The sequence below is a fragment of the Fulmarus glacialis genome, unplaced genomic scaffold, assembly GCF_000690835.1.
Source record: "Fulmarus glacialis isolate BGI_N327 unplaced genomic scaffold, ASM69083v1 scaffold6381, whole genome shotgun sequence".
NCBI classification, from domain to species: domain Eukaryota; kingdom Metazoa; phylum Chordata; class Aves; order Procellariiformes; family Procellariidae; genus Fulmarus; species Fulmarus glacialis.
The window spans coordinates 844-13,567 of NW_009194574.1; the positions used below are offsets into that span (position 1 = coordinate 844).

At 46.6% G+C, this 12,724-nt stretch overlaps 1 protein-coding gene across 1 annotated transcript; it reads left to right on the forward strand.

The window, feature by feature from the left end:
- Positions 1–1,862: 1,862 nt before the first annotated feature.
- Positions 1,863–7,422, forward strand: LOC104071387 (solute carrier family 2, facilitated glucose transporter member 3). Its single transcript, XM_009587799.1, has 8 exons — positions 1,863–1,876; positions 3,714–3,954; positions 4,126–4,288; positions 4,952–5,139; positions 5,518–5,622; positions 6,067–6,168; positions 6,432–6,635; positions 7,138–7,422. The coding sequence occupies exons 1-8, from the start codon at positions 1,863–1,865 to the stop codon at positions 7,351–7,353; spliced, it is 1,233 nt and encodes a 410-aa protein (XP_009586094.1). The 3' UTR covers positions 7,354–7,422.
- The last annotated feature ends 5,302 nt before the right edge of the window (positions 7,423–12,724 follow it).

The window sequence follows — 12,724 nt, forward strand, 5'->3', positions numbered from 1 at the left end:
GTACCATGTAGGGAAGGGGTACCCACAAAGCAGGTACCCTGTGGTCCCTACTGCACCCAGAAGAAAAAGGCCATCTGTGACCACTGCAAGCCATGATAAAGCAGAGCCCTGGGGGAAAGATGCTCTTGTGTTGAGTCACTGTGAAAATGTGGAGAGATGGGTTTTGTCCTCAGCTTTGCTATACCTGCTGACTAGGGATGACCTGGCCTGGAGTTCTAAAATTGCTTAGATGTCTTAATGCCGTTTTTTAGGCACCCACGTGCTTTGAAAGAGCTGTGTCCTTTTGGTTCTCTGCCAAATTTCCTTGCGACAAAAATGAGGGGAGCGGTCACAGGGTGGCAGGGAGAAGAAGCCTAGACCACATAGGGTGTGTTCAGGTGTGAATGCTACCTCGGGAATCATCTGCCCCCTGCAAGAAAAGGATCCTTGTCCCCGTTGTCTCCTTCACTAACCTCGGCAGGAAGAGAGCTCAGCCTGAGACATTTACATGATGTAGGTGGGGGAAACCATGCCTGAGAGTAATTTCCCCGGTTTCTGTTTACTGGGGCCTAACTTGTAGCTGCGTAAGGTTTGGGCAGGCCAGAGGCACCTACATGCTTGGCTTGAAAGATTGGTAAAGGTGGTGTGAGCACTGGCAGAAGATTACTGGCAAAAATTTTGGGCAGCCTTGGGAGCTCTTGCTCCTGGAGCTGAGCCGGAAAACGAGAGACTGGAAGAGCTGTGACAGCATGCCCCATGGAGTACTTTTCTCTCCCCTGCCAGCCTTAGGACAATAATTGGAAAGCCTTGGAAAAGGGACTGTTAATATTTTTGGAAAAGCTTCCAATCCCTCCTGAGACAGAAACATGATCTTTCCAAATTGTGCCAACTCAAGCACTGGACGTCTAAGTGCCAACTTCTGAGTCACCTGCTCCCCTGCGCCTCCCTAACACAGAGCAGGCTTAAACGCCACAAGCTTTAAAACTGTAGAAAATGTCAGATGCTTTTCACTGATACTTAAATTTCTGTCTGGGACTTCTGAGGTTGGACCTTCAAGCTTCCTTTATGGCTCTGAGGGCTCAGCAGTTATTTTATTTTAATAAATAGAAATTCACATATACTCAAATTCCAGGGACTGTGCTTCATTTAAAATACCAAGTATTGCCACAGCATCAAGAAAAATAAACGGGAAGGTTGGCAGCACTGCTGCCGCCTCTGTGAGGCAGGCTGCCAGAGGTTGCTGGGCCAGGTGCCCTGGGGCAGGGTTGGGAAGCTCTAGCCTGGGAAAAGCAGGCCTGTTGCCGAAGAGTGCATGTTTTAACTGTTAGGAGTGACTGCCAGTTTAGCTCACGGGCAGATCTGAGACTCAATTTATGGGAACTTGTCAGTTGGCATGGGGAAGAGTTAGACCCTTGTTTCATGACATGCCAGAGATCAGCAAAAGCTTTTCTGTAAAGCAGATCAACCCAAAATAACAGCCACTAATGCAGCCAGTGTATTCATTACTAATGAACTGAGAATAGTTGATGAAGGTTAGGGGATAATAAAGGGGAGGTCCTGACAGGCCCTCCTACTTCTAGTCACAGACATTTTTCTTGCTGTACAGTTGCATCTCCCTTTCCAGGGACTTTGTTACCAGTACCCACCCTTGCTGGATAAAAGCCCATTCCCTGCCCTTGGCACACTTGCACATGGCACCTATAAGCTCCAGCTGCTGTTTATGCTGAAGAGAAACTGAAGTTGTGTAGAAAGCATGAGTAACCAAATTAGCTAAATAATTGTTTTCTCTCTCTTTCCACAGAAAATCACAGCACCCCTTATCTGTGCTGTTTCTATTGCTGCCATTGGATCTCTCCAGTTTGGGTACAACACTGGTGTCATCAATGCTCCTGAGAAGGTGAGAGGGAGAATGAGTTGGGGAGATGGTATGAGTGAGGGGCTGATGAGAAGACAAAGGTGTAAAAATAAGAGGAGCTGTCTCCCGAGCAGCTAACAACCTGGTTCTGGTTTATGAAGTCAAGGAAAGAAGACATTCAAAACCTCCTCTCCACTACAACAATGGACAGGAAGGACGAAGTTTTGGGGAGGAGAGAAAGCAAGCAGAGAGGTTAGCTCTCTTAATTAGGAGTGCAGAGGGTTGACTAGGGCAGGAGGGGTCCATCTACTGTTTCCTCGTGGGTCTATATTTGGTGCATGGAAGAATGTGAGCCACTTCAGTTTTGAGTCAGAATAAACCAGCCATGGCAGAAAGAATGTAGGGGGCAGCGTGCAGAAAACAGTTGAGGGTTGATAGGGATTACAGTTGCTCTAGCTTAGTTTATCTCAGGGACTATCTCAGGCTTTTTTATTTTATTTGCTTATTCATTCCTTGTGTTAAGTGTAGATTTGGTGTTTGTAAAAGGGTTGTGACTGTGGCACTCTGACCAAATCATCTCATGACTGTAGCCTAAGAAAGAAGAGAAGAGATGAAGAAAATGAGAAATGTGGTCTTCTTGCAACTATAAGATGGTTCCTCTCTCTCAGGAACTGAGTCACCAATACCACATCCACTCTGTCTCCGGGAATAGATGTCACATTACACATTGCGGGGGGGGGCAGGAGGCAGAGGGGGGGTCCTCCCTAGTCCTCCCTAGCTAATGTCCTGCTGCCATCTGCTGGGGGCAGACGCTCTGAGGCCATGTCCCCCTCAGCCCTTGTAGAATTTCCCTCATTATCAAAGAGGATGCCTTGGAAATCAGCAACACAGCCCTGTCACATCCCCATGGGACAATGAAGGATTGTTTTACATAATGCTGCAACCTTTCAGGCTTACCTCAGTGAAACTTTCTGTGTCTCTTAAACTATTTCCATCCCAGAAAGCCCGTCCCTGCTGCCAGAGTTCTGGGATTGCCAGAAATGTTCCCTTCCGTTCTCTGATCATGTTTTCTTGCTCCCTCACTCCCAACTGTCTCACACCCACGCCCTAAGCACCACCAGTGCTCACATTATCCAGAAACATTCAGCAGATAAGCCTGGTTTTCTCAGTCATCATTGGCCCACCCTTCCATGTTCAGTGAAGCAATCTCTCCCTCATCATACTGCTACCCATCTACTGAACTTCTCAATGGAAGTTCTTCTTTCTGCATCCTCACCTTTTCCTTGTATGACTTGTTGCTGCCTACTGAATTTTTAGGATCTGTTCTTGCTTCTTTCCTCCATGAAAACAGAAGGAAGACCTCAGAAGTAATCTCCCCTCTCCCCAGTGCAAAATGCCTCCCACTGGATTATGGTTTCTCTTGCAGATCATCCAGAGGTTCTTCAACAGCACCTTGTCAGAACGGAGCGGGGCGGCTGTCTCCCCAGAGCTCCTCACCTCTCTGTGGTCCCTTTCTGTGGCCATCTTCTCAGTAGGAGGTATGATTGGCTCCTTCTCAGTCAGCCTGTTCGTCAACAGATTTGGCAGGTAAGTTGGGAAGAGGGATCCAAGCCATTAGGGAATTTTTCCCTTCTATAATGGAGTGTTGGGAGGAAGAGGGCAGAGGTGAGAGGGGAGGAGGAGGAGGCTGGGGAGGAAGCAAGAATGTATGGGCTGCAAAAAGGAGGAGAGGGTTGCAGGCCAAGGCAGGAGCTAAACAGGAATTACTCTGTTCTCCCACCCCTGAGATGGAGGGTCATGGGTAGGTTTACCCCTCTCCCAATGATTTTCCAAATGTATTGCCAGTTTAAGCTCAGTCTTGACATCTTTACCCTGGCAGGAGGAACTCCATGCTACTGGTGAACATCTTGGCCTTTGCTGGTGGCACTCTCATGGCCTTCTCTAAGACGGCAAAGGCAGTGGAGATGCTGATCGTTGGCCGCTTTGTTATTGGCCTCTTCTGTGGTCTCTGCACTGGCTTTGTGCCCATGTACATCAGTGAGGTCTCGCCCACCAGCCTCCGTGGCGCCTTTGGGACCCTCAACCAGCTGGGCATTGTTGTAGGCATCCTGGTGGCCCAGGTAGGCCTGACACAACCTGATCCTGCCCTCAGGGGAAAGGGGGGCTGGGGGAGGGCGAGGTGGGCCGCACTTGCCATCAGGTGCGGTATGTGGTTCTGTCATACTTGCTGGTGTGGAGATGAGGAATCGGAGTATTTAAATCACTTGATTTCCCTGCAATTCTTGGTCTAGATCTTTGGCCTGGAGGAAATCATGGGGACTGAAGGACTTTGGCCACTGCTTTTGGGGTTCACGATCCTCCCAGCAATCCTGCAGTGTGTGGCTCTTCTTTTCTGCCCTGAGAGCCCCCGTTTCCTATTGATCAACAAGATGGAGGAAGAGAAAGCGCAAGCAGGTAAGAACTCATCTCTGAAGGGGCAGGGCTGTATTCTGGCTCCCAGCCTGCACTGAACTTGAGTGGGAGGCCAGGACTGACTGTGGAGCCTGTGGTGGATCAGGGTGTGACTCCCGGAGGGCACCAGGCCTACCCTCCCATCCTTTAGGTCGCACTAGTGCCAGGAAGTGTGAAAAACCTGGCATCCCAACAGAGACTCCAGGTGGGGTTAAGATGTGAGGAGTGGCACCTGGCCTGGCGGCATATGGCAGGGCCAGATGCTGCAGCTCTGTCAGCTCCTCCTGACAGAGGAGCTGACAGGAAATCGGCTGATATTTAACACGGAGCTTGGAGGGTGTTTCCATCTCCTACTGCAGAGGCTGGAGTCAGCTCTGGCAAGCGTGTGAACAGAATTAGGGATCAAATGTAAGTTTGGAGATCAAGCAACATGAGCAGGACCTGGGCCTGGTTTCCATGCTGATCAAAGCACCCCGACGTCTGGGTTGAAAAGATGAGCAAGGCTCTATGTAGAGGCTCGATCTTTCCCACACAGCAGGCCCAAACACTGACTGGCAGATGGTCCAGTCTTCCCAGTGTGCCCTCCCTGAAATAGCAGGGCAGGGTGGGGGGAACCTACTGACCATGAGTGTATTATACCTGGCATTTTTTGATTCCTCCCTCCAGTTCTCCAGAAGCTCCGTGGTACACAAGATGTGTCTCAAGACATCCTGGAGATGAAAGAAGAGAGTGCTAAAATGTCCCAGGAAAAGAAAGCAACTGTGCCAGAGCTCTTCCGTTCTCCAAACTACCGTCAAGCCATTATTGTTGCCATCATGCTACAGCTCTCCCAACAGCTCTCAGGCATCAATGCTGTGAGTTATCTTCCTGTCCCATCTGCTGGGCCTCCCTGGTCTCTGGCTACACTTGCCGCTAATGTTGAGAGAACTGTGCTTCCAGAAAACCCCTTTTTGCGCCTTGACTGGAGGTCAGTGTGTTTTGTGATAACTGCAGAGATTGCTAAGATGGAAAGCGGAGATTATATTGGCTTTCACTTTTCACATACACACCCCAGCAAGACATTGCAGCCTTGCATCAAGTGAATGAACCTTGACTGGAAGCATGCTGTTTTATACTGTTGAGTGCTTCTTAGAAACTCCCTGTTGGGCCTGCAAGCCATTAGGCAGGAAACGAGAGGCATGCTCTCAAACACTGGAATTGTGACGGTGTCCAACTTTTGCTTCTCTTCCTAGGTATTCTATTATTCTACAGGGATTTTTGAGAGAGCTGGTATCACACAGCCTGTGTATGCCACCATTGGAGCTGGCGTGGTAAACACAGTCTTCACTGTTGTGTCGGTAAGTGGAACAGGGCCTTATGGTGAGAGGTAACATGTCTGCCTGGGCTTTTTTGGGACATGTGACTGAAGACAAGTAGCCAGGCTGTGGCAAAGCGTTGGGCTAGGCAATGGCCTATAAGAGCAAAGAAAAGAATGCATTAAAAGCATTGTGGGAAGAGATGAGGGGAGAAAGAGGTATTGTTATCCTTTTAGAAGAAAAGGAGGGTGAAAAGGGGTGTATGGGGGAAAAGAATGATGAGAGAAGGCAGTAGCAAGAACCAGAGAGGAAAAACTTGTGCCGAGGATGGAGCAGCCTGGTAACTTGTACGCTGGGATCACCACTGGCACTGAGGGCTACAGGCAGATAAAAGAAAGAGGTGCAGGGCACACTGAGCAAGGAAGCCTCTTCTGCTCTTGCTGCCAAAGTCATGGATTTTTTTTTCTCCTTCTGCCATGTTTCCAGCTGTTCCTGGTGGAGCGTGCAGGGCGCAGGACCCTCCATTTAGTTGGTTTAGGTGGCATGGCTGTGTGTGCTGTTCTTATGACCGTTGCTTTAGCTCTGAAGGTGAGTAATTGGTGTTCTTGTCCAGGCTGACCCCAGCAGGGGACCTATAAGACTATGCATCTGCCTTGCCCTGCAATTCTGCCCTGTAGGCAGGTACAGCTGGGGCTAGAGCTGAGTGTGCAGTGGAGGGCGCAACTTCCTAACTGCGGAAACTGTGCCACAGAGTTCACAGTGCAGCTGAGAAAGTTGTGACACTGGAGATAGCATTGTGCTGTGCCATGTTTGCCTCAAATTGCAGCGGGTCATGTTTTGTTTCCTTGCAGGACATTGTGAAGTGGATCAGATATATCAGCATTGTTGCAACTTTTGGCTTTGTGGCTCTTTTTGAGATTGGCCCTGGCCCTATCCCCTGGTTCATTGTGGCAGAACTCTTCAGCCAGGGCCCACGGCCTGCAGCCATGGCAGTGGCTGGTTGTTCCAACTGGACCTCTAATTTCTTGGTGGGAATGCTCTTCCCGTATGCAGAGGTAAGGACCCAGTTTGCAAAGCACAGAGAGTGCTGCAGCATTGGAATAGATGTCCAGAGTAGTTGTGGAATCTCTATCCTCGGAGACTTCAAAACATGACTGTATGACCCTTAACAACCTGATCTCTCCTTGAAGTTGTCCCTGCTTTGAGCAGAGGGCTGGTCAATCTTCCGGAGGTCCCTGATTCTGCGTTCTGATAGTTAACTGAAGGTTGAGAATGTTGTGGCTGACCTTACATTCTGCTCTCTTAATTGCTTGTAGCTTACAAATAGTTGGAAGAGCCATCTTAATTAGCACATCAAGGCTTTCCCTTTAAAAGCCTCAATTTTGGTCATCCCCAGGAACATTAAAGCATTTCAAAAGCCCACAGGAATCTGAGAAAGTCAGTAAGGGCATTGTTGGAGAAAGGTGTTAGAATTTTGACCTGTCAACAGCAAATGACCTTGCATTTAGGTTTATGAGCTTTTCAAATTAAAACCTCCTGCTTTTGTCCTCCCTGCAGAAACTATGTGGCTCCTATGTCTTCCTCATCTTCCTTGTTTTCCTGGTCATCTTCTTTGTCTTCACATACTTCAAAGTGCCAGAGACCAAGGGCAGGACTTTTGAAGACATCTCCAGGGGCTTTGAAGGACAACCAGAAGCCAGCCCCACATCGTCTGTAGAGAAGAACCCCATGGTGGAGCTGAACAGCATACAACCTGACAAAGAAGATGCCTAAGATTCATGACACACCCCTTCTTCGACTCTTACATGTTTAAAGAGTCATTAAAGGAATGAGCAAAGAAAACCATGAGAACTGGGACATTTTTTCCCCCCCCTCAATTGCTGCTATTTTCTTCTTTGCACCCATATACTCCCCCATTCTGCCAGGCTTACCAGCATTAAGCAAATCTGATATGGGTGATCCCATTTGCAAGTACTGGAAGTCACCTGGCACTCGCAAAAATAATCTCATCTTCCCTGTCACAATTGTCAGGAGAACAGAGAAAAGCTGGCAATATTTTTGCTTTTCTCACCTATAATTGCTATTTGGGGTTAACATACTTATGCACGCAGTGACCATTATGTATTTGAATCTAATTGCTATTTTTGTAGTGAGTTGAAGTGACCCACTAAACAAGTCCCCGGCCCTTTGAGTCTACTCTGTGTGTGTGTGTGTGTGCGCAGTGTTACACTGGAATTTAACAAGCCTACCAAAAAGCCATCTCCTTGCTTTTTCCTATCCAGTGTGCACTTTTTTCAGCCTCAGGAAAAAGGGGACCAAGTTACATGCATATTTTTTCCTGCTCTTTTATTTTTTTTGTATAGACAGACTGAAAGCATACTTTTACTTAAGTTTATTTATTTGTATGTCACTTTGTAAATATTTATTTTTTTAATGGTGTACAAAAATGTACAGATAATGAAATTGAAGATGTTTAAGAGAAATAGCTATTCTAACAAAAGATGCTGTAGACTTGAGGTGCAATAAGACTGTAAAGGAGAAATGTAGTACTAAACAGGAGATTGGGCATTTTGGATGGTATGTACAACAGAGCCAATTATGCACATCACCTTTAAGTTATTTGTGCCCTCTGGAAAGAAATTCAAAGAATTGCATACTAGTGAGAAGAGGTATGTTTGTTTGACCACCAAAATCTCTGTTATTTGGGATTTTTTGGGTGGCAATTTTAAATATTATTCCCAAGTGTTGATTGGAAAGTGGTGTTGCAGCAAATGGGTGTTGTTAGTTTATATTTTCAGTCGTGGTTAAGCATTGTATGGGACGATTGAGCATGGTGATTGCAAACCAGAAAGTAACTTTTCCAGCCTTCTCTTGATTTTTTTTTTTTTGGCTTCTCTGCTGTATTCTAGTAGGTCAGGAAGTCTGAAATTTGCGTATTGTTACTTAAAGGTATGCAAGGATAAAAATTATTTTCCAAAGCTGTATTTTCTTAGCAATTGTTCTTAGAAATATTAGACAGGCATGTAGCATGACCCTTCTGGACATAGGTGTGATCAGTTATGGCATATGTAAGTTCATAAAGGTAGAGATGCAGGACTAGAGACCAGAGCTACTGGAACTTACTGGCTTAGCAGTGTGACAGGTCTGTAGTGCTCAGTCCACTGGTTGGTTGCAGGCCCAATGTTTTTTCCCCACGTGTCCTCTCTGGAAGATCTGCATGTTGTCGTGATGCTCACCAGTGTGCAGCATGCTGTATAGATGTGTACAGCTCTGTAATAGTGCCTCTGTTAAAAGGGATATGGCAGACAATAACAGTACAACAGTAACTATTGGTCTCCCTGCTTCTCACACTGCTAGGCAATTGAGAGTATGTATACACCTGCCCTTGCTGCCGAGCTAGCACAGTTCAGTTCAGGAAGGCAAAAAGTAGCACATATGGCATACTTGCAGTCAAGGGGTGGGAGCTTTGCTTCACTGACTGCAGTGCTCTGTCGAGAGAGGCTTCAGGCCCGTGTCTCTCCAGACCTGCACGAGCTATCTGAAGGTAGCACAGAGGTAGGTCCAATTCAAACTCCTGCTCTAAGATCTGCATTTTTGGACTTGATCAGACTCGGGTCTACCTGCAAAGTCATGCTGGAGTTCATTGCCGGATATCCTAAAGAGAGGCAGGCCCACAGATTCCAAGGTGGGTAAAAGGAAGAAAGACTCAGAAAGGCAGGAATTCAGCAAAATTGTTGTAGCATGGATAGCCCAACCTTTCTGGACAACATACTGCTTCAGAGCAGTTCCCATTGATGTATGTTCTGGGGGTGTGTATCTGGCATTGTCAGTAACTATAGAGTGATGACATTGCTACCTTCCCTAATGAGAAACAGTTGCAAACATCAGTAAAATTTGCTGCTGTGAGATACTTCCTGTGACTTCATTTTAAATACACCAGCTTTGCACAATGCAATCCTATTACATCCAGTTTTCCCTAGCTTTCTATCAGGCTTCTGTGCCAGATATTTATTCTCAGAAGTATTATATATGGCTTCTTTCCAAACTTTCACGTTTTGACTCAGTTATACAGATTTTTGTCCCCTTCCTTTCACCCTCCAGCACTTCCAGACATGAAACTTCTATGTGGACATCTATATGTTAGGAAATTCCCCCTACAGCTATGCATAAAAGCATTCCATACTGTGCATCAGAGATGTATGTTGGCTTGGACCGAAATGTGTAGGTCTTTCTCACATGGTATCTCTATGGTTTTTTTTCTGTAACAGCATTGTGTATATTTTGGATGGGTTTTATATGCTTATTAATGTGGTTGTTTCCTGTTTTTAAAATAAAAACTATAGAACTAAGTATCTGGTTTGGGATTTTACCCTGTAGGTCTTCTGTTTCTTACTCCTTTATCACAGCCTGGGACTACATCCTGGAATGTCCCCAACTTCTGGCCCGCAACCTTTCTGGCTAGCCCAGCACCCTGCATTTGCTGTTTTATTCACCTTAATAATTTCCCTTACTACTATTCCTCAAGAGTTTTTAAACTAAAAAGATGTGCTTCTCTGGCTCTTGTTTGCCCAAATCCTTTTGTTTGCATCTGAATCCTTTCCCAGTATTTCTTGATCACTGGAGGGGAGAGGCTGGAGGTTAGAAATCCTGCCCAGAGCTAAAACACCTGAGACTTCTGCCCCTATCCTCTCCTGAGAGTGGTCCTCAACTTCTCTGCCATGAAGGTGAAGAGGGAGCCCTTCCCCCTGTAAATGATGTCTTGCTTCCTCTGTCTGGCAAGGGACCTTAATGTCCTCCTCAGAAATCTTGCCTGTGTGTGCTCAGTACTGGGTGCCTGAAAGCAGCAGGGTGGTGAAGAGGAAACCCTACTGCCTGGGGAGAGGCCAGTCCCCAGGGGCTGCTCCCTTACCCTAGGGGCCGTGGCATTCCCGACCCACTGGCATGTCTGTGGGGTGCTTTCACCCATGACTCTTGCCTAAGGGAGGACAGAGCACCCACCTATTGCCATGAGGCAACAAGCTCTTGTCCTAGTTCACTCCTCTTCCTGTCCTACAACCATCTTATAAGCCCAAGAAGTCTGTACCTGTGTTTCACAGGCAGAAACGATGAGAACAGCTCATCAAAAAGCAAGGAGATAAAATACCTTTCGGAGGAAGAGGATGGAGGGAAGTGAGAGGAAGGAAAGGATGACAGAACCCAAAGCACCCTAGAGGAAGAATCAGGCTAATACAACGCCAGAGTCAGCAGACTGCAAAAGCAACCAGGAAACAGTAGGGCATAATGTAAAGTCTGAAAAAGCTCAGCATAACGCAGAGCCAGTTCAGGCTTTCTGAAACTTGACATGACCGACCGCTGCATGTTCATAGCTCATGCCTGTGTTTTGCAGTTTGCTATGCAACCAACCTCAGAGCGGGGGAGTGCTCCGGGGCTAAGCTGTGTATGATTGTTTTTCAACTCTGTGGATGAGCTGAAAAAAATAAAACCCAGCCGTCCAAACTCATAAGCGTATCTAGATCAAACTCAACTCTAACATTTCCATTTTCTTGTCAAAATGGGAACCAGAGAGCAAAATCATTCAGAACCAAAGCACGTGATTCATTGAGCACTAAATTAAAGTTTTGTGTAGTTTTTGATAAACTTTTGGTTGGGGAACGAGTCTTTGTTTTAGATGTGGTTATTTTATTTCTGAAAATTGTAAGGAAGCTTCAAAAGGAAAAGCTGTTTGCAATTAAATGGTTTGAATGCTTGAAGATGGGTTGTTTTCAGTTGAAACCGTTCATCACATTCAAGTGAACATGTAGGCAGTTATTTCTTACGGCCACCACAATCCCACACGAAAATGTCATTCAACTCTGAGAGGGGTGGCAGCAGTGGCAGAGCTAGCTTGGACAGGTATGTCTTTGAGACTACCCTCAGAACTTTGTTCTGGCTTGCTATGTGCAAGTGGCACTGCAGAGACCTTCAAAGCATTGCACAAGCCTCTGAAAATCAAGCTAGCCCCCAGAGCAGTGTGTGAGATTAAAGTTTAGCTGCAGCGGGCTTTTTTTCCTGCTAATATCCCCACATTACTTCTTGGGTATACTCGGAGCTGGTGGGAAGCAGAACACCCCAAGTCTCTGCATCCCATCCCTAACTGGACCTGAAATAGAAGGGAGGAAGGCAGCAAGGGAGTACAAAAGGAGAACGTGAAAATGAAGGAAGTGAACATTTAATTTGAGAATAAGTCTTGGAGGAACCCCTCTCCCTTTGCCACTTCCCCTCTTTTTGCCCAACAGCTTACATTACAAAACCTGTGAGCTTCTCAGCACCTTCTCAGATGTCACACTATTGGCAGAGGTGGAGTTCATGCCAGGTCAGGACCACTCTGGACTCCATCTCCATTCCAGTGCATTTCCGTCTGAGCAGCGGTTGGCAGAGGTGTTACCACCAGAAAAATCCCAAATGGCATGGAAAGTCTTGATGTGTGGAACCAGAAGGTCCTGGGATGTGTATGAGTAACTAGATCACTGGAGAACCCTTCTAGGAGAGAAACCATTGCTGAGTGGACAAGAGAAGATCCCCCAAGAGTCACAAGTGACATCAACCACATCAAAGGTTTCAGTGCCATTTTATAGGCTGGAGCATGATAAAGAGTGTCACAATATCACTGCCAACATTTGTCACTTTTTGCATGTGTTATTTCTAATGAGCATATTTGTGTACCAGACAAGAAAAGCAATTAATTTCTGTAAGAAGAAATGTGAAAAAACATTTTATTGGAGGTAAATTTCACTGCTGCATGCCCTGTGCACAGATCTTTATATCTGATTCTGTGCTCTTTTTAAGTTCCAGATATCTCAGTAGCTGGGGAGACCATGGGGATGCTTCTCCTTTGGGAAGGTAGCTGAGTGAGAGTCCAAGCAGTGCTGCAGTCTTACTTCCAAGCAAAGCTGCTAAGTAGCCCTCAAAGAGTAGCCCTCAAAGAAGGGACATTTGCTAGTTTGGTGAGGGACTGCACCATCATCGCTTCATTTCAGGGGAAGGAAAGGTGTGGACACTCTGCTGACGCCATTGTGATGGGGCCACGATGGAGCAACAGCAGGAGGTGACTCACTACAACCTTTTCTCCTGCTGTACACTTAATGAGAAAGGTCCTGCCAGCAGG

Bases quoted from the DNA above. Each gene is read 5' to 3' on its own strand.
- LOC104071387 (XM_009587799.1), top strand. The intron at 6,169-6,431 runs GTGAGTAATTGG...GTTTCCTTGCAG, and splicing joins CCGTTGCTTTAGCTCTGAAG to GACATTGTGAAGTGGATCAG. The intron at 6,636-7,137 runs GTAAGGACCCAG...TCCTCCCTGCAG, and splicing joins TGCTCTTCCCGTATGCAGAG to AAACTATGTGGCTCCTATGT.